This window comes from Sinohyriopsis cumingii, chromosome 11 (genome assembly GCF_028554795.1).
Source record: "Sinohyriopsis cumingii isolate HCF-2022 chromosome 11, ASM2855479v2, whole genome shotgun sequence".
NCBI lineage: Eukaryota > Metazoa > Mollusca > Bivalvia > Unionida > Unionidae > Sinohyriopsis > Sinohyriopsis cumingii.
The window spans coordinates 57,746,609-57,769,033 of record NC_142971.1 but is presented as its reverse complement, the minus strand read 5'-3'; the positions used below and the strand labels follow the sequence as shown (position 1 = coordinate 57,769,033).

General features: G+C 35.1%; 1 protein-coding gene across 1 annotated transcript in view; it reads right to left on the bottom strand.

The window, feature by feature from the left end:
- Positions 1-2,878: 2,878 nt before the first annotated feature.
- Positions 2,879-22,425, bottom strand: part of LOC149788513 (orphan steroid hormone receptor 2-like) — a 116,540-nt gene continuing 96,993 nt past the window's right edge. Inside the window, exon 14 of the mRNA XM_089974510.1 lies at positions 2,879-20,781. Within this exon, the coding sequence (XP_089830636.1) occupies positions 20,351-20,781 (431 nt within the window). The 3' untranslated portion in view covers positions 2,879-20,350. The remainder of the gene's footprint in view (positions 20,782-22,425) is intronic.

The following is a 22,425-nucleotide window of genomic DNA, read 5'->3' as shown; positions in this document are numbered from 1 at the left end:
GATGGTTGGACTTAGAAAACCCCAAGAGCGTGTACGAGTTCAACGATTGATTATTTCACGGATGTCCCATCTGTTACCATCAACGTGACACCAAAAATTAGTTATTACAACGTACCATGCAAGACTTGTACCAGGTCACTTGTCAGCGGTGCTTGAAGATAGAACAGCAAGGATACAAGTTGTTGAATTGTGGGAAAACGAGTACGATCACCGTTTGAAAACCGATCCCGAGTTTAAACGAATCGTGGAAAGTGACAAGTTGGTGGACCCTTTGTATCCGCGTGACAGTTTATACGCCTATAATCACATTCCTTCCATGTTTTAAGATTTTGGTTATGCCATAATTAAATGTGATATATTAATCTCTTCCTATGTTCATTGTATATAATGTGAAAAAGGGAATATAAACAAGTATATGAAATGCGTGTGTAAGAGAAATGATTACTTTTGAATGCAAAGACTTTATGCAAATATATACTTCAATAATGAAACTTAAGCACACACTTTTACCATCAACGTGACACCAAAAATTAATTACAATGTACCATGCAAGACTTGTACCAGGTCACTTGTCAGCGGTGCTTGAAGATAGAACACCAAGTGGAATTGTGGGAACATGAGTACGATCACCGTTTGAAAACCGATCCCGAGTTTAAATGAATCGTGGAAAGTTACAAGTATCTGTATCATCTATTAAATTAATAATATAATTTTTATTTAAGTCGTATGGGTCTAAGAAATTTATATTTTTACTTCTGTAATTCAGCAGCTGGCTCATACTATAATAAATGTACACTATGTTGAAGGAATCTGATTCATAAACCAATGAAGATGGCTAAGGTCAAGTCAACAACTATTTAAGTAAAATACGCCAAACATTAATTTGAATGGAGGTCACATAAACATCACGTGAAAATAGGAGTGCATTTGCCCTACATAGCTATTATGCTTAACCTAATTTGTAATTGGTTCAATATTTTGAGAAGGTCATAATATGACTGAGTTCTTTCAGCATAATACAATTTAACTGTTTTAGAATCTTTTAGTAAATCAGATTCTGTTGATTTGGTGCATATATAGAGATTATATAATGAGAATACACACATCACATACTATGTTCTTCAGTCTGCCGTTCTGTAAGAGTCGTTGAGAAGAAATTGTGATTTATTTATATTTGTTCATTGGATTTAGCAGAGTGGAAAATCTTTAAAATGTCAGTACCTACTGGATTATGTGAATTTATTCAAGGACATGAATATTTAAATAATTCTATCAATTATGAAACTTGCAAGCACTTCAGTGATATTCAACTTCTATGGGATTACAATGAAGTAAAAAAAACATTTCAATTTAGAATCATGATTCTTCGGTGGTACTAGCATGTTGCAATTTGATAGTTCCAGATTAGTGAGAAATTGAGAGTACAATTTAGGATATTCAAGGAATTCATAGCTATAAGTTATTTTTAATTCTTTTATTTTGTTTGTTTTTTATATTTTATTTTAAATAAATTTATATTTTAGAAAATTTGAATGCATGTTGGGTTTACCTTGTCTTGTTACTTAAGTTTAAGCACCTAGACCTAACAATACACAGCCACCGATACCAGTTTTGGGGTTCTGTTTGCCATTTGTTTAAAATCTACATATGGTGGAAAAGTAGACAATCATCTCAATGAGTGTAATTTAATTTGCTGCACTTTCCTCCCAATCAATGTATTTAATTTCATAAAATACTTAATTAGAAGGCAAAATTATCAGTTCAATTGCCAACTATAATTAAAATAATCCTAGCACATGATACACTTGTTACTCTTTTGAAGAGATTACTGTGATATATAAATAATTAATCCATTTCATTATGATAAAAAGAGTAACCAGTAATTGAACACAAGTACATTTCTTTTATTTTAAAATTTCTTGCTACCTACAAGAGGACAAAAAACATGTACATATTTAAGCAGGTTGCGAAAAGAATGCATTTAACTGAGGTACTGAGTATTAACTACATTAAATTTACTTCTTTTAAAATTTATATTCTTATTAAATATTAGTAAACATACTTCCATTATAATCTGCAATATCAGTGAACTATTCAGGAAGTAGAAAAACCATGTCAGTGACTTTTGATTAATGGCTTCAAATTGAAATTACAGAATAATATAGTTAGTTTTGAAAAAAAGATGTCTAAATACTTAAATAACTTTAACATAAAACAATATTATATCAAACATCCTTGATGCACTTCACTAAAACATATCCATGGCTGTATAATTACAAAGTATATTGTGAAACTGTTTTAAGATGATAGATACATCTTTGTTCAAATAAACAATTGAAAATTAATGAAATTCATATTTAAGAATAGTTCTTTACTTTGGAGAAAAGATATATGAATTATTATTCATAATGCTTGCTGATTAATATTTTACAAAACGAGCAGCATGAAAAGGAGAGGTTATAAAGCTTACATGCCTCAAATCAACAATTGCCTACCCCTTTCTTAAATTCTATCAGTACATTATTGTTTACAAAAATATTTTTAATAAAACATCTTTGTCACAATATTCAACTTTGAATAAAGGCACTGATTATCAAATTTTGTTGTGTTTAGTGTTGATTGTAAACTTAACTACAGAAGTTTTGGATCTGTTGCCATGTTTATTGAGATGAGATGATATTAAGTTTTAAATAGCCTTCAGAACTGTACAATTTGACTGAGCTTCTGGAACTCTGTACTAACTACCACGGAGTTATGTGCAATGGGATACTGACCAAAGTGCTATGGAAGACCGAACATCACTGGCACTAGAAGTGGCATTGGCTGTTTTTATTGAATTCTTGTACTGGCTTTTCAGGCAATAAAAACAAAGTCAACATTCCAGTAAAGCTTCCTAGCTATTTTTAATGAAAATGTTCATGTTCAGAGAACAGGACACATGGAAGGATTACAACAGATAAAAAAGAGAAATTTTGTATATGAATTCCTTTGTTCTGATTTTATGAATGAACTTTTATTTCCTCTTCATTGATCAGTTGCAAGGCTTGGGGTTTGTACTGTATATGATATACAGTTGTCTGTATCTTACTATACTTAGGCAGTAAATAAGAATACACCAGCTGTAACAATAGCATTGTACAAAACTGAGGTTTGCACCTGATCTACAGTTGTCTGTACCTCACCAGCTGTAACATCTCAACAGCATTGTACAAAACTAAGGTTTGTCCATGATCTACAGCTGTCAGTACCTCACCAGTTGTAACCATAGCTTTGTACAATACTGAGGTTTGCCCATGATCTACAGTTGTCTGTACCACACCAGCTGTAACCATAGCTTTGTACAATACTGAGGTTTGCCCATGATCTACAGCTATCTGTACATAACCAGCTGTAACAACACTCAGTAGCATAGTTCAATACTGAGGTTTACACATGATCTACAGTTGTCTGTACCACACCAGTTGTAACCATAGCTTTGTACAATACTGAGGCTTACACATGATCTACAGCTGTCTGTACCTAACCAGCTGTAACAACACTCAATAGCATAGTTCAATACTGAGGTTTGTAGATGACCTACAGTTGTGGCATATATATATATATATATATATATATATATATATATATATATATATATATATATATACACACACACACATAAGTTTGTATATAATCTACAGTTGGCTTTACCTCACCAGCTGTTACTGCAGTCTTATACAATACTGACACAGACTAAAAATAAGTATTTGCAGTCTTTTTTGACAAACTCTCTTTTCTTCATTTGCACAAGTGAGAAATGTGATCTTACTTTATTATTGTTTTTTAAGCTAAGATGCAAAACACAAAAAAGTTTGGAAAGCAGTTACCACAGGTAAATGACATCAAATGCAAAACAAACATGAAGCAAAATCTTCTTTTTAAGAATCATACTATGTGACTAACAATCATAACAAATTTTCAAGCTGTGATTCCTACAATAAATAGAATATCTTTTATAGTCTTTTGACTAGAAATATATACTATGAACTTCAGATCATGGGTAACTATAGGCCTCTATGTTCCAGAACTGGCCACCACTTTAAAATTTACAAGAGAACTCTCCAAAAAAGCATGTCATGAGAAATGTGCAAACTCCCTTCAACAATAAACCTACATAAACTTCACAAAAGTAATCTCATAGCAATTGTAACTATTCTAAATTTTTACTTCATGTTATTCTAGTAAATATACAAATAATAATCAGACTTGCCAGCCCTAGCAAATCTTAAAGAATAAAAACAGACAGAAAAAAAACCAAAAAGAGCAAACTTTGCTTCACTTATTTGGGGCGAGATGCCGCTTAATCAGGACAAGAACTGTGTCATGGCACACTTGTGGTGTGTTGCATGATGGTCATTACTGCAGTGGCATGGTAGCCATTACTGTGTTCATAGCTGTTTCAATCAGTAATGCACTTTTACCTGGAAAATATCAGACCCTTTCCAAGATGCTATGGAAAGATTTGATATTAGCAAACAAAACTGCCTTACTCGACTAAATTAAAAGCCAGCTGCCTAACACCAGTCATCGCCGAATGACTGAGATAGCTGGAGTGCCAAAATCTACAATTGCACGCGTGATACAGCAGCAAGATAAACTGAGAGGAATGGGTTTTACACGAAGGACATCATGAAACAACCCAAAAATGGAACCATGAAGGCAAGGATCCAGATGCTGAAGAGGCCCTCAATCAGTGGTTCTCTATTGTAACTGGACGAGGTGTACATGTCAGTGGTCCAATGATGAAAAGTAATGCAGAGGTGTTAGCTAAAAAGCTGGGGCACAATGATTTCAAAGCAACAGATGGTTGGTTGTCTCGATGGAAATCTAGGCATGAAATTCAAGAAAGCACATGGCAAAAAGGAAAGTGCTGATGCTGTAAGTGCTGAACAATGGAAATTAACAAAACTGCCCGACTTGCTTCATAAATTTTGTGCAGGTGACATCTACAATGCTGATGAAACAGGCCTGTTTTATTGTGCCACACCAAACGGTTCCCTGACCTACAAACATGTAACACTGTCAGGATCAAAGAAAGCAATGCAATCGCATAACTGTGTTATGATGTTCAAACATGTCATGAACTGATAAACAAAAGCTATTGGTTATTGGAAAAAGTGCTAAGCCTCGATGCTTTAAGGGGCTTAGAATAGACAGTTACCAGTTGTGTACCTTGCTAACAAAAATGCACGGATAACTTCTGAAATTTTTAAGAAATGGCTAATGAGTTGGGACCTGGAACTACAATGGAATGCAAGAAATATTTTGAGGTTACTTGACAACTTGCAGCACACCCTCATTTAGATTGTTTGAAAAACATCCATCTGGAATTTTTGCCTCCCAACACTACATCCTTGGTACAACCAATGGACATGGAAATCATAAAAAATTTGAAGACTTTATATCGTGCAAAGTTGCTAAACTACATTCTTGAATCAACTGAAGAAAACCTACTGACATCATCTTCAACAGCCAAGGAGATCAGTGCAAGGATTAACATTTTACAAGCAATACAGTTTGTCACTGATAGTTGGCAAGAAATAAGCATCAAGACCATTCAGAGTCTGCTTTTCTCACTGTGGTTTTAAGCATTCAAGCTTGAATATGATAGTGAAAATGACATCATTTTTGAAGTACAACACATTATAAACTACGAAGAATTTGCATGCATCGATAACAATCTTCAATGCTGCAATGAATATGAGGATCAAATTGTTGAATGGTTTGCAGCAATACACCAAAAGACATCAGAAGACCAGGAAAGTGAGGATGATGATGATAACACACCATAGCCTTGACGTGTGACTAACCAGGACGCCAGAAAAATGATTGCTGAATTACGACACTACCTCATGCAGGAGGGCAATGAAGGTAGCCCAATATCTGCACTAGATACATGCGCTGATTTCATTCAGCTGGTCAATTAAGGGAATACATCAGGGGACACTCGATAAATTTGTCAAGCATCATTAACTGTTAAGAATATTAAACTGAAATTGTTTTAGCTTAAATATTTGTCTGACCTATACCATTTGTTTCCAGAATTAATTTACATTACATGTATTACAGTGCTTTTGTTGCTCAGTAAATGTACAGTATATGTTTACCTTTGTGTACTTACTTCACCTAATTAGGGCAGCCACTTAATTGGGCCAAATTGTTTAGGTCCTAATGTGATTTAATTAACCGGAATCCACTGTAATTGTATTTTTCTTATTTTTGCTATTATTCCAAAGGTTAAATGTCATTTTAGTAAGACTTATGGTCACATCATTAGGGCTGGCTGGTCTACATGAAGAAAGTAGTAAAACATTAAATACACAGACAGCATATATAACAGCTGTTTGATGAGAATATATCCTATATCTACAGAAAACAGTCTACTTTCACCCATTTAACCTCATTTTCTTCAGTGTTATCTTTTTGATACTGTACTCACCATATAAAATGCATATTCAACTGTAAACAGGTTAGAACCAGATCTGCCATTACATACAGTGCCTGCAGATCTGGGACTACTCTATTTGTATGAAAATCATGTGTAGACTACTGTGCTGGTACATTATATAATGGCAGATTTAAAGGTATGCTATTTTTCAACTCAACACAAAACATTACAACACATTAGGGCAACTGATCACACATTTAAAATATGCACAAATTCCCAAAGTTGGACCAATAGCTTGATTTTGTCTCAAATTATAAGGAATTTTTGAATTAAATATTCTATTTGAATCAGGTCAAGGAAATTACATCAAAAAGATCCATCTTAAAAGACATTTTATTTTCTCTGATTCTTACTGTCATTTGAATTCTTTTCCCTTTTGTAAAGAATTTACAATTTTGGCAATTTTAATTCCAGGAATAGAAAAAGTGGGACCCATTTCAGGTCAAAGAGTGAAGTAATTTTAGAAAAAAAGCAGTGCTCACAACTATCGGTACCAGTTTTTTGTTTATGTAAGAAAGAAAAATCAAACAACTTTTGCTTATCATAGCCCCTTTCGACAGGATTTCTCTAACAAAAATTTTATTCCTCGTGCTACAGTAACCATCCCAAAAATAATTTCCTATACTTCTACATTTTTTTCCCAGTATGCTGCTTGGGAAATCAAGGCAAAAGGTTCATGCTGACTAATTCATCTGTCTTCCTTATGTTTTCTAGCAATAATCATCAGCCATATGGTCTTATTTGGTGTCCAATCAGTAGAACATTTAAACATTTCCGCAGATGATAAAACTGAGGCAAAAAGCACATTGTTCAGTAAGCAGGCTTGAAGTGTACCTGATAAAGTCCATCTAAATTCAAATATACTTTAGGGACTTTAGAGGAAGCATTCTTGCACCAAGGATTAAAAATAATGGTGAATGGCAAAATGGCATTACTTAGTATGAACAATGTTTTGCATTTCAAAAATGCTAATAAAATATAAACACGAGTCCCTTGAAGGGACAGATGATCTAACTGGGCAAAAAGATAATACCATTTCTTCCTTTAAATTGTCAAGTGTTGAATACATCTCTGATAATCCTCAGTGATAACAATGTTTTCAAATTGTCTGCTGTGTTGCATATACTAGATGTCAGCTTGGCATCATTGTCATTTAGAGTCCCATATCACATTGATCATCATTTCAGTGGAAGTAGTGACAACAAAATATTCTAAGATAGCTGAAATGGTGGCAATACTGTATGTAAAATTTGCACCAATTCCCTTTAGGTATTATAAGAAGTTAATTGGTGCAATATAACCATCCATTTAGGAGGAGTAGCGAAAACAACATTTTCAAGATACAATTTTCCATTCAGAGGAGCAGGAACAGCAAGAAGTTTCAAGATGGCTGCTGTGTGGCAGCCAAATTGTTTGTCAGATCCATGTCATTTTTATTTTCAGTTATGGAAGAGTTATGACAAGATTTTTAAGATGACTGCCATGGTGTCCATTTTGGATGCAAGAGGAGTAACAAGAACATGATTTTAAAGCTGATCGCCATGGAAGCCATACTGGATATCAGATTGGCACCATTTTCATTTAGGACTAACAAGACATTATAAGAATTCTTTTAGCAAAAACCCCTTGCTGATATGCCCATCCAATCTGGAGTAGCGCTAAGATTTTAAGATGTTCACTGTGGTTGCCATATTGGACATGAAATCGATACCATTTTCATTTAGGAATACATCATAATAAGACTTTTAGTGAAAAAGAATCCCATTTTGATATTACCATCCATTTAGGAGGAGTAGCAAAAACAAGATTTTCGAAATGGCTGCCATGGTGGCCATACTGAATGTGCGAGCAGCACCATTTTCATTTAGGACTAACTAAACTATAGGATGAATGTGTGTTTCATAGGAATCCTCTAAGTAGAGAAGTAGTCATAACAAACTTGTACTAATAGACAGATGGACCATGGACAACAGACCATTCCATAAGCCTTCTGGTCAATGACCAGTACAGCTAAAAATACATATAAAAATGTTTAAAATGATAGTTAAAAAAATAACAAACTAAAGTCTGATTTCTTTAAAACACAAAATCTTAATCTCCAAATTGGTAAATTGTTTCACAAGTTGCCACTTTCCTGTTGCAATAGTCATGGTTTCCAAGTATTTTTCCAGAATGAAATTATTTTTGTCAAGCTATACCTATTACCATTACTGAATGGAATTAAAGAACATTTCAGCTTATAAAACATGTATTTTTTTTAAATCAAAAGATGTTTCTTTTTCATGACTTTCCCAAAACATCCAAATGCAGAAAAGATGATCATTGATTGAAAATGTATCACATGAAAAAAGTTTAACTACTGTATATTATTATAAATTGGCATGTAAATAAAGTCTTTTCAATTTACAGAATAAAAATTCTAACTTTAATTTGCTGACCTGCATTATGTTGGTAGAAGAAAACAACATAATGAACATATGTTTTGTTTCCTTTCAAACCTTCAGTTCGTAAGAAATCAGAATCAGTTGTAAATTAAGATAATAATCATTAGACATGTCACATAAAGTAAACATTTCCTATCACAGTATGAAAAAACCCCCAAGAAATCCAAAGTATTAGAATATTATCTTGTAAAGAAAATAGCTGAAACCCTGAATTAATCCATGCCAATAAAACCTAAAACAAGATTTTTTAAGCAACCTAAACTCCTTAAGATGATTTGGTCAAAAATCCATCATTTAAAGATATTTACAAAAGGGTTGCTTTAAGTTTTGACAAAATGACCTTCAAAACTATAAACTATTGTATAAACAAGGACTTAATTTTCTGCAAAATCAATATATGTTGGCTTTTAATTTGCTAAACCAGTCCTGAAACCTGCATTGATACCCACAGGGCACTAATCACTTCTCAATATATATTACAGTGGATGACAATATCATATTTCTCCTGTTACATGTTTAAAATTTGAAACCAAAACTTCAATGAAACCAAAACTTCAATGAAACCAAAACTTCAAGCTACATGTCACAGTATAATAATTTAGCACCAAAGTTCATCTTAGAGATTTGACATTTAAGACCATGATTTTTTCTTAAAACGAATGGGAGTCCATTCTGTAATCTGGGTTTCTTCCAAATATTCTCATTCCATATTTTCACATTTGGACATTTAGGTTGGGGCATGGAGTCAGAGCAACTGCCTATCGAAAAATTGTAATTTGCCACCACTGTGCAGTAGCTGGCATAGAAAACTTAAAAGATGTTACATCTAGTCATACCTGCATAAAACTGATAAGAAAATGATTTATTTTCTCTGAAAAGGAAAGTACTATAATTATTCTGTCCAGAACTCAATAAATCGAACTCACGATCAGTTCAGTTATGACTAAACTGTGTAAATGTTTCTGCCATTAAGGGTTTTTCACAACTTTCATCAAAAACTGCTAAATTCAAAAACTTTTCATGGTTGAGAATTTTTTAAATTACTTCTCCTTTTTCCAGATTTCTTAGTAGCATGGGAACCCAGTGTATTTCACAGCTGTGAATACCTTCTGTAATTACAACTGTTTGGTATTCTGTACAAAGACAATTACTGACAAAACAATTTGATTTCCTGTTGTATCCACCTGTGATTCTTACATGAATGAGTAAATATAGTTCCAAAAGACCAACCTGAATCTCCCAACACATGATGCCATTTTAGTGTATTGTAAAAGTTTATAATGTCCATGACACAAAGATTTTGTAACCTAATTTCATCTAATACACTGGCACAGTATTCTGTAACTACTTTATTAAAAATTATATTCTATTGTGTTACTGTGAGGAAGAAATATAAAATGATGTTCATAAAATGGAGTACAAAAATGGTCCTTTTCAATGAAAATTCTGTCAGGACACATTTTATACAATTAGAAACAGTATTTTATAAGACTTCCCCTTCTCATGCCCACTTTCCAAAGCAGCAGCCATGTTGGGTCATCCCAATTTTATTTTGTAGAACAGAATTGTTATCCTCCCTATTCAGACCACTCCGTATTCAGACCACTCCGTATTCAGACCAGTTTTCTAAGTAGGGATCTTTACTGGGATGATTCTTATTTTATAGTATTAAAAACAAATCATGTTTGAATTGTTATACATAATGCACATGCCTGATTTAGGTGGCGCTCACCAGATAATATGTACTTTTGAGAGAGTGACGTATGTAAGGTGAAGTAGTTCGCATTTAAAACATGCACAGTGGAGAGAATGTTTGCATACCTCTATGCTACATTAATGTAATGTGGATGATATTTCTTTTGGATATTGTACTTTTGGAAATTTTACACGGTTTAAGCACACTGCTAACTAAAATGACTGCTCCCTTGTGTTAAAAAATCAGTCTGAATTAGTCTAAAGTACACTATACATAGCAGCTATTAAAATAGGAAAAATGAATTTTGCCAGACTAGACAATACCAGCTTCTGAAAGTGCAATGAATGAATTACCAAATATGTAAAATGTAAAAAAAATTATCGGCTCTTTTTTATACAATTTACCTCTGAAGTTCAGGAAGTGAAAATGACCAAGTAGAGCTAGCACTTTTTTGAAAGGTGCACATTTGAAGTAAGGCCAAGCTGTATACTCTATAACCCATAGTACACCCATCAATCATACACCAAAATAAAGGAAATTAAAGGTTCTTTGCATTATACCTAAGATATACAAGGTCTTTTTTAAATAGCCAGTATAACCAGTGAGGAAAGCTGAGGAAATTCTTTTTCTTTAATATCCTAACCCTATGCAAAATGCGAAATTGTATAGCGCCACCTTAATGATGAGGAAAATTATTCCAAAGCATTGCTCGGTGCTGCAAGTTCAGTAGTCCATACATGTATACAATTATACATCTACATTCACACTGTTTTTCATAAAGGCTCAATCTTTCTTTGAAACACATGATCTGAAGCTAATCAACAACAAAAAAAAAACACCACAAAAAAAACAACAAAAAAAACACCACAATTTAAAGTGTCACATGACACAGGATTGTCCAAAACATAACAGCATTATCCTCTATTATTTACAAATATACATAGTATGAAAACAAAATTTGTAAGCAATTGTAAGTAGACATGATAAACTATGTGGGGGTACAACACATCTTTATAACTTCATATTACATACATTTTAAAGTATTTACATGTTTTTGAATGCTACAGATAAACTGATAGGGAGATATATCTACCACTCAGAGTATCTTTTGTATAAAAAAATGTTCTGAAAGTAATTTTGTTGTCACATTGTTGTTGTTGTGGGATTTAACGCCATTTTTCAGCACATGATAGGCTATGCATGGCGGCCAGTATTAATGGTGGAGGAAGAACCCAGGAAAACCCTGGGAAGAGCCACCGACCCACGAGAAGCTACTGGCAAGCTTTCTCACATACCCACATTGGCCGAATCCTAGACTCGAACCCATGCAGACAGAGGTGAGATGGCAGTTGTTCGTAACAAAGAGCGCTTTAGACTACTTGAGGCCCCTTGCTGTCACATAATTATAATTATAGTCCATGTTAATGAAACTTAAAACAACTTAAAATGTTTCCCAGTGATTCTATTCAAAGATTATACTGTAAACCTATTTTACCACAGAAAAAGTAGTTACGCTGGTGAGTAACTATGCTAATAATTTGGGTTTTTTAGATTGATTTTCGCACAGCTTAAAAATAGTTCACAAAGTGTCAACAAAAGTTGTAGATATTTCAATTCTCTATTCAGATTTAAAATGTTATATCTGTAAGGGTTTTCAAGCTGTTCCAGTTTGCATTCACCCCCCCCCCCACCACCAGGTCTGTATCTGTATGGGTTTTCAAGCTGTTCCAGTTTGCATTCATCCCCTTACAGCTTTGTAGTTTAGGAAACAATTCTGACATTTCTGTACTACTAACAAAATATCATTTAAAAAATAGTGACACAAAAGAGCATTCATTTGCACTGAAAAAGAGATCCACTATAGTCAGCAACTAGGCTTACAGATGAAAGGTGTAAAACAGTAAAAACTTTCTTCGGTAAATATTCTGATTTCAAAATTTAGGTCTGTATCTGTATTTCAAGCTGTTCCAGTTTGCATTCATCCCCTCTTAGCTCTGACAGCAAAAAACAATTCTGACATGCACTTAAGAAACTAATAGTAAAAATGGAAACACTAAGCATTCAGGTGTACATCATGGGCATTCAGAATTTTTAGTTCAATGTTTTCTTCCAAAAACAACTGAATAAGCAATCCATAATTATTCTTACAAATGTTGATTCATCTGTCAGTTATGACAATAATCTGCATTTTTTTTCTCATCATTTCCAGTAGGAAGTATGTCAATTCATATGACAATAAAATTTTGTTTATAATTCTTGCTGCTGTTTTGTTACTGTAAGATGCCCTTTGTAACTTGAGCAAAGTGGTAAAACAAAAACACTTCCTGATATTTAAAAAAACCTATTTTTCTTAGCTTGTAAATATGGCAATGACAGTATAAGAAACATGACTTATCTGTAAGGTCCACAAAGTAGCACTGTAGAAATAAAAAGCAACAAAAGAACAAAGGATCTTGCAAAATGTGTGCCAAAGATATATGTATGCTATTTTAATGAAAGGTCATTTCTCATTTTAGTTTTAGTGGTCTTTTTTACAACTCTTAAATACATGTGAGTAAAAAAATGTTGCAGAAACTTTGACAAATGTATTAATTAAACTACCACCAGTCATAAAACAATTTTTTAAAAGTAAAATATGTTTATTCAATAATACTTCTCCAGTCATAATACCTTAGGAGAACTCACAAATCCAGCTTGCCCAGGCTAACACTTTTAGCTAAAAAGTCAAAAGTTATCTGCCCACTAAGTAGCAGTTATAGAATGATCTCCCCTTGATACTGGGATTGGCACCAAATCTCATGAATACTGGATCAGAAGGTGTTATATCTAAATCAATACAACTGCAGGGAGACTGGGAGAGTATGTGTGTATTTTGAGGCTGTATAAGTATTATGATTGGGCAAGTATTTTTCAAGAAACATATTTTACATGACAAAATTAGTTTCTTTTTCAAATACGTTACTTGATCATAATACATTAGAAGAACAGGTAAGAGGTGGAGGGAGTTACATCCCCTTACCTAAGCGAGGTCATCTCTAGTCCCCTAAGGTATGTGAGACAGCTTCTAGTCAACCCAAGTGAAGAACAGACTATAAGTTAGGGAGTAGCTTCAAAAAGGACAATTGTTCCCTACCGCAAATTCAGCTGAAATTGCATTCTTATGAAGCTAATGAACAACGCAGGAAGATAACCTTTTGTGCCACAGCTATATGCCCGAACAGGGTGGGCTGATCCTTTTGGGATCAAAGACCTCTGACATAAAAGCTTGATAAAGTTGTCTCTGTCTCTGTCTCGTGGCATGGTAATCAGGTAAAAGTTTCACTCAAATGCAACACTTCTGGTGACTGTCCTAACTTTGAGAACAGAGATTCATATTTATTGATCTGTGTTGTTTCTTGATATGCAGGTCAAAAGCACATGTGCTGATATGTTGTCCTTCTCTCTTTCATGGGTAAAAAGAAGCTGGATTTCCTGTAGCACATCAGCTTGGCTATTTTTTGAAGTACCACTTCAGGGCTTGTACTAGGTTTTATAGACAACCTTGAGATGAAGTGTCCAGAGTAGACAGTCATGTGACTACAGAGTCTGATTATCCAGGAAATGGAAGTCTGTTCTTGGTAATTAAATTAGTGGCTGTCACAAGTGATACTGATCCATCTCGTCAGAACTGCAAAGAGTTTGAGTCAGCTGATAGGGCATGTACTTAGCCGATTCTGACTGATATCGCTAGCACAAGTAGGAAGCAGATTTTTTATGAGAAGTGAACCAGTGAATACCTTGAGACTAGCTCAAAGAGTGTCTTATTCAGCCACCTTAGCACCCATGATGGATTCCACTTTGGCATAAATCCAAAGCTTTTGGACATGTACAATTGAAATTGACAGCATGTCAGATATCTTGGATTTGTAGCCTTTAATTATGATTGGTGGGAACTGTTTCTTGTCAAAGAGCCAAAGTAGGAAGTCTGCTGTTTGAGGTATTGGTACATTCAGCAGTGCAATGTGTTCAAGTTCACATGACTGTGTGAAATATTCAATTTCCCCCATACACTTTCAAAGTGAATCACCATCTTGCTTGAGTGAATCTCTCTAACCACATGATGAAAGAACTGTTTGCTCTTGTGGTTTTGTTTAAATGCCCAATGCTGCCGTTTTTTGGCATTATTTTTATATACAAACTTCACCATTCTTCCAGTGTAACTAAAGTTTCAAAGGAAAGAAATGTTTTGTTAGAAAAACTATCTGGCATTAACCGTTCTTTGAAATAATCAAGATAATAGGTTTAAATGACATACAAATAATCAGTTTAGAATTAATGGGTGCTACCTGAAGTAACTCATAATTCCATTCTCTTTTAGGTGTGCTTCATAAGCAGTAGTGTGATACATTCAACAAATTCCTTAAGTGACTAATCTGCATGTAGTGGACAAATTGATCTGAGAGGAATTGATGAGAGGCAGGCCTGCTTTTTTAAGTATATCTGAGAAGAAAAAACATGCATTAGATAAAAATAAGACTTGGGTGAATATTGGTGATCAGATGGGGTGCTGGGAGAATGTGGGCTTAAGACAAACCCAGCTGTTGTGGATTTCCATATTAATTGTAAAGCATCCGACATGGACTTGTTAAAAAACAATGTACATCAGTTATGTCTTTGAAGAAAAAATACTTGCAAAGCTAGCTGAGTACTGCCTCATATCACATGCCAAATGAAAATAGCATATCACATAAGGATTATCTATGGTGTCTGACATAGTGTGGGATTGGCTTCTTTTGTTTCCAATGGTGATGTCATCTAATCTTGTATTCAAGCTTTCAACTTGGATGGTTTTCTCAGTTTGAGGTAGAAATTACATGGCTCATAATGTGATGAACCCCAACAATGTTTAGGACCAATATTACCGAAGATTCAGTATTCAGATGATTTGGCACATACAACTTTTGCATGTAACGGCAGCAATGGGGCTTTAATATGATCCATACATGCATGTTCAACAACTCTGGATTGGGATGTAATGCATGCTATCATGCTTGCTTGTGCAAATGAGGAAATATCTCTATTTCCTGGTGATTTTCCAATGCTAGTTTGATGAGATTGTTGATCCACAATTTTTCCCAGGTGACATTCATATTCTTTTGCTTTCTGTATCACATTAGGAAGCAGGTTTATGGGAAGTGAGTTTATGTGTCCAAGCTGTTCCAATCTACAGAAAAAGTTTTGACTGTAAATTCTTCGCATCTTGGGTTGATGAGATAAAGGTTAGGAGTCTTGCATCCTAATTTTCACCAATGTTTGATTTTAGCAGGCAGCATTGTAAGTAAAAATCCATGATGAAGCAACCAATCAACTTGTATGGATTCTTCTGGGACAGTGAGTCCACTATTACCTGTAGTCAGCATGGAATATGACAAACTTGTCCATGCCTTTGTCATTAAAGAAATTTGTAAAGAATGCGAAACTCTGGAAACTCTGTTCCTCCTTGCTTTCCGAGATAATTAATGAAGTTGTCGGACAGAATAAGAAAGACTTTTCTAAACAGATTCTCCTGCCACCACTGTAATACTTCCATATGGCTTTCATTTCTTACATAATAGACAATCCTGATTAAGCCACTGTCCACTGGTCTAGTGGAAAGAGATGTGCAACTCAGCCCACTTACATATAACTCTTCAACTTGAAGGATGTACATGCTCAGGACCACCAAACATAAGCCAAGTTAGGTTCTCCCATTTCCTAAGATGGGACTTCAGATGCATTTTTGTTCTAAGAAGCAAAGTTGCAACTGCTACTTATAGGATATATAGTCTTCAAAACCGTCTCTATTGCACTATGCAAGATGGCATCTGTGGTACTTGGTGACAAGGGCTTTACAATTCCCATCTGTGATGTACTCCAAGTCAACCACTTGACCCATCAGAAATAACAGTTCAATGCCAGATGGTCTTTGTTGATTAGCATGTCAATAGGTGTTGGAACTATGGACCAAACTGCTGATAGAGAATGAAGATGAAACTCTGATGGCAACAACGAAAGATTTTATTGAATGATGCTCAGAAGGGAGATTTTTCTTTTGTCAGTGAGATCTAACATATTTCATTGTCTCTAGGTAAAAGGGACAATGCTGAAGATGACTGTGCTGTCTGAAATGAAACTAGAAGAATGTCTAAAGGGGCAGCCCACTATGCTTTCAGAAGGTCCTGATTGGGATTTGATCACAAAGCGAGTGTTCCATTTGAGTGCCAAAGGTATGAGAAAGCAGTGAAACAATCCAAGGGCACTAAACTAGACACTGGCTGCATGGAGGGGTCTGTAGCTGATCCATGAAAGTGCCTTGTGGTGTGGAGTATACAAACTACACAAAGACCTTCTGTTTTTTGCTTTTAATGGCAAGATCTGTGATACTGACCATTTGTGATCTGAAACATATAGCAGAGTCTTTTTGTGATGGAACAGTGCCATTGTTTCTTGCATGAAATTTTTTTGTGTGTGCTGTTATTATGTTGAGATGGGTTAGGGCATATTTCATCCACAAAACTGGTCCATACAACTGATGTGCATGATATCTGAATAGCCAGTCTATACATCTGAAGTGAAAATCATTAACTGAGGTGTTTTGTTTTCATCTTCATCTCTCAGTGCCAAAAGGTAACTGGGTGTCTAGCCTATGTGGTAAACGACCAACTAGTTCTGCCAAGAAAGGTTATCATAATGCAGCAATGAGGGAGAAGTAGGAGCATGACAGCTTGAATCACTTCGTGAACAGCATGAAGTATGGAGTGCAAATGATTCCCTGCCACGACATCAGTGTGTAAACTAATGTGCAAATGCATTGGTAGATTGGCAGCAAGCTAGCATGCATCCAGCTTTATGATGTGCCAGTCTAACATGCATTGGTAGATTGGCAGCAAGCTAGCATGCATCCAGCTTTGTGATGTGCCAGTCTGATATGTATGAACTAAGGGTTTGTGCAAGAGTGTAGGTTGGCAGACAATAAAATATTAGAGTGCTGCTATACATAATTATAAAGTGGACACTAAAATATCAGTTCTAATACAGCTAACTGTAAGAAAGGCCAACTGACTGCCTAAACTGGTGTTACTGATAATAACTAAATGGACACAAAGACTAAACAGTATAGGAATTTACACGTGCATATCCGACAATGGTGGAACTATACAGCAACATAACCGAGTTTCTATAACCCACACAATACCTGCATATAAAATTGCATTGAAGTGTCACCTTTAATACTGCCTATAGACATAAATCAGTAAAGTGCCATGTACGTAACTATGAAGTAAATGTTAAGCCTAGATTATTATAGAAAACTTACCTGTATGTATCTGACCAAGGTGGAAATTATACAGCATTATTATACAAGACTCCTTAATGAGAAACCAAATCAACATGTATTCAAACAGTTATAAAAATGTTAGGGGATACATCAGGGACATGCGGAGGTATGTACAAATTATAAAAATGTTAAGGGATACATCAGGGACATGTGGAGGCATGTACAAGTTATACAAATGTTAGAGGATACATCAGGGTCATGTGTAGGTATGTACCAGTTATAAAAATGTTAGGGGATACATCAGGGACATGTGGAGGTATGTACCATTTTTAAAAATGTTAGGAGATCCATCAGGGACATGTGGAGTTATGTACCAAGTGCACTTCAGTGAGGACAGCAAAGTGATGATACTAACAAGTCAAAACTTTGTCATCAAAGAAATAAGAGTTGAAAAGTATAGATGGAGTATACTTCACTTCTAAGAGTACACTCCTTCAAATTGCTTTAAAGTAGAAATTACCAGAATACTTGTATATGGTTTGTGAGGCCTGTCTATAGACTACATACTACTTGGCAAGAGTGAAAGTAGTAACTGAAGTGTTCACAGGATTTGGCACCAATTCTGAATCATGTTGAGATCACTCTATATAAATGCCACCTAAATTTTAGCCTTGCAAGGCACAAGTAGTTCTATTAACACATATTAGTTGGATTTGCAAGGTACTAGTAGTTCTCCATGTTAGTTGCACAAAATTGTTTTAATAAGGCAGCTATTAACTTGGGGCAACAAAAGCAAAACCAACCCATTATGGTGACATATGGAAGTACACTGCAAAACTTAAAACCTAAAATATTGTCGATTTCTCTTTAGCAACACTTAATATTTCAAAAGACGTTTTGAAAATTGGATCATAAATATGAAGCCAAAAAAAAAAAGCTGTAACTATTTCCTGCTCTAAGAGCTTACAAGCAAGCCAAAAATACCATATATAATGTAAACCCAACTATGAAAAGTGTGGCTCCACATCAGCCCATCATGTAATGCCCCATCATTTTAGGGTTGACAATTATCACTTTAAATCATACATGAAAAGCAGGATAGATTTAGATCTAATGGGGCTACACTGTTCAATTTAAACCACAAGTTGAACGTAGTTGGCAGATCCAAATCTGCTATCAGATAATGTCCCAGCAGATTAATGTTTACACTGTTCACTGAAAATCATAAGTGGAAATGCAGAGGGTAGACACAGATCTGTCATTACATAATGCCCCCACTGATCTAGTGATCCACTGTTCACATTAAGTGATCAGTCTAACACACAGTAAACCCAGATCTGCTGGGTGTATACTCTAAGTCACAAGTGCAAAGAACACCCATATCATTTACTTTAAGATGTAAATGGAGCAAAGATGGTGGACCCAGATCTGCTGGGATATCGTGTTATTGTTGGTCATGGTCTGCACTGCTCATATGAAGTCTCAAGGGGAGCACAGATGGTAGACAGACCCAAATCTACTTTAATATTATGTCATATAAGGTCAGGGTCTGCATTGTTCAACTTAAGTCATTAGTGGAGCACAGATGATGTGTAGACCCAAATCCACTAGGACATCATATCATGGCAGGTTTAGTTCTGCACCATTCAAATGAAGTCATAAGTGGCAGACCTATATTATGGCATGTCATGTCTGGGTGAAGACTGTTTACAGCTTGGTGCACATTATACATAAAAAAATGTCTGATACTTAGCTTCTGAACAAAGTCACTGTTGCATAGAAAATATCAATGTGACACATTTGCTCATGATGTGGTCGAGTAAGAAATCAATACCCATGCGAGTTGGCAAGAGCCAGTGACACCTTAAACCTATGTACTGTGACAAACAATAGCAATAATGAATGATCCAAGGTATTGTGGAGGCATGTCTTTTTACAAGGCTAATTAAACTGGTCAGTGGCTCTTGTAAATATAAAATTATGATCTGTGACATTTACTTAAATCTCACATTTGCACAGCAAACTGCTCTATGAGTAAATGTAATGTTGAGTCCAATACAGTGGCTCTTAGCACTGAAAGAGCTTGATACCTACTTGTAAAAAATTACATAAAAATACAGATCTGTAGAATGAGAAACACTATAAACATACGATATAGGTCAAGATGGTTAAATAAGAATAGTGTGTAGACCCTGGCTTAAAGATCACAAAACTAAGGGGCCTGATTTGAAGCATGTCATTTTATGATAAACCATTTACAAAGAACTTGACTTCTAAACCTGATTTTTCATTAGCCAAACACAAAGCCCAAAGCCCAAGTAAGCAGTCTTGTGATCTCAAAGCCTCATCTGTAGCTGAATTACATGGTAGTAGATGTATCTTGTATTTGTGAGCATGTATATATGTGTGCTTCACACAGTTTTATAACTTTATGACGATGTACTGCTTGTAACTGATGAATCACTGGATAGACCAGATTGTGTCACTATCATCTGTGGACTGATGAGATACTGTTGTCCACTCAAAGAGTCAAACACTGTGCTGAAATTTGTTGATGCTGAAGATCCAGAAGTTGTCTGAACCAGTCCCTGACTGGCCATTTGTGAATTATATTCTGCAGTCTCCATCCTCAGAATATAAGGGATAATGCTGTCTATCTGTACATTGCCTATCAATCCTGCAAAGAAAAGTTCCTCCATGACATTGGATTGAAGAGTATGCAAGGGAGGCAACCGTAGCAAAAGTTTGACTAGTCTGTCAGGACTGTTAGGATGTGATTCTTGAAGATACTGCTGAAATTCCTTCTGAACTCTTTCCTGGAACTTTTCAATCTGCTGACCATTGGGCAGAGTTGGGTTATCTGGAAAAAGGGGATTTAAGTATTAGCAATCCATTTTGGTGCAGGTACATTTTTATGTACAGACCTAATTTTCATCATAAGCAAAACTTCTAAAACTGTAATCTTACAGGTGGCACCATTTTTTTCTGTCAAGTCAAATGAGTTCCAAGTAACCTTAAATAAGATATTATTCCTACCCATCTTCTCAGAACTATCTCATAAAATAATATGAACAGGACGTAAAGAATGTAATAATTATCCAGTGTGTTTAATTGTTTATCATGGCTCACAAGGTCTTGGTGAGAATTTGACTGGAGTGCGGGGAATATGATTCCTACTTCAGCTATATGTTGTGGTTACTTTAAAATCTTCCACATTTATATAATATCCCCTCGCGTTTGTACCAAATAATTTTAAGCTCAGAATTCTGTGGGAAACCATGTAAAGTTTTTGCATAGTTATGCTCATGCAAATTCAAACAGAGTTAATTTGTCTTAGAACAGTAAAGCTTGACTACTAAAAAAGAAATGAGAGTATTGTAAATGACAATGACCAACTTCTGTGCAATCAGTGTAGAACAAAGAATTTTATCTTTTTCTATACATTTCAGAACTATACCACAATCAGTTCATTGAAACCAACTTAAAACATTAATTTTAAAAACTCTACAATGTGTAAAATGCACATCATTAGGGTAACAATGATTTTGGAGGTTAACATAATTACTAAAATGTGACTAGAATCTGTATTTCATGTTAACATACTTAAAAAGAAATCAAGGTCAGTTAGTCATTTGAAAACATCTATCTGGAAATAATTTATATATAACAACTTCAGCAAGATCCAGGCTAACGGTTCAAATTTCTCTAAATTGAGGCAGGACAGATTCCTGTTCAGAAAGAGTGTGATAACTTTTGGTCTATTCAAATGGCTAGTTGGTCTGAGAGATCTTTATCATGACTGATATCCTTTTTGCCATGATACATGAATGTGACAGGTATAATGGAGTAGTAGCCATTGATGGAGCCAACTTTTTGTATTCCTCCTCATGAAGCCCTGTTGAGGTACTAAGGCACTCAAAGGGACAATGCTCTGACTCAGGGGCCCAGTACCTGAAAACACACCACTTTTTTTATAAGCATTCAGAGTGGAGGGCCTTCTAGCCAGTGAAACTTGCCAAAAAATCCTTGAACCACACAGGACCAATAACCTGAAAATACTAATGGTCCTGTCCTCAACTGACTGGTCCTACATTTTATCATATAAGAAGACAAAAGTAGTCAATTATACATCTAGAAACTTGGCATCAAAATTTCAATCGTGATGAACAGTGTGATTAGGAATTTGGTTTTCCGTCTATCGATTTTCATCAACGACAGAATCAGAACTTGACCCAGCCTCCAAACGTACCCAATGTACAGCAGCTACTCATGAAATTAGGTCAGCGGAAAAATGAGTTCAAGAAGTGGATTGCTTGAACTGGAACTGGATCAACGCATCCAAGTCATCAGAATGCAGATGAACAGTCAGTGTTCATTGAGGTCTGAATCAGGAATGTATATGCAGCTTATTGAGTGTGATAACTTCAGCACCTTGAACTGTATAGTTCAAGAGGGCTCTCAAAACTCACTTATTTCGACTGCAAGAACAAACTTAAAGACCTAA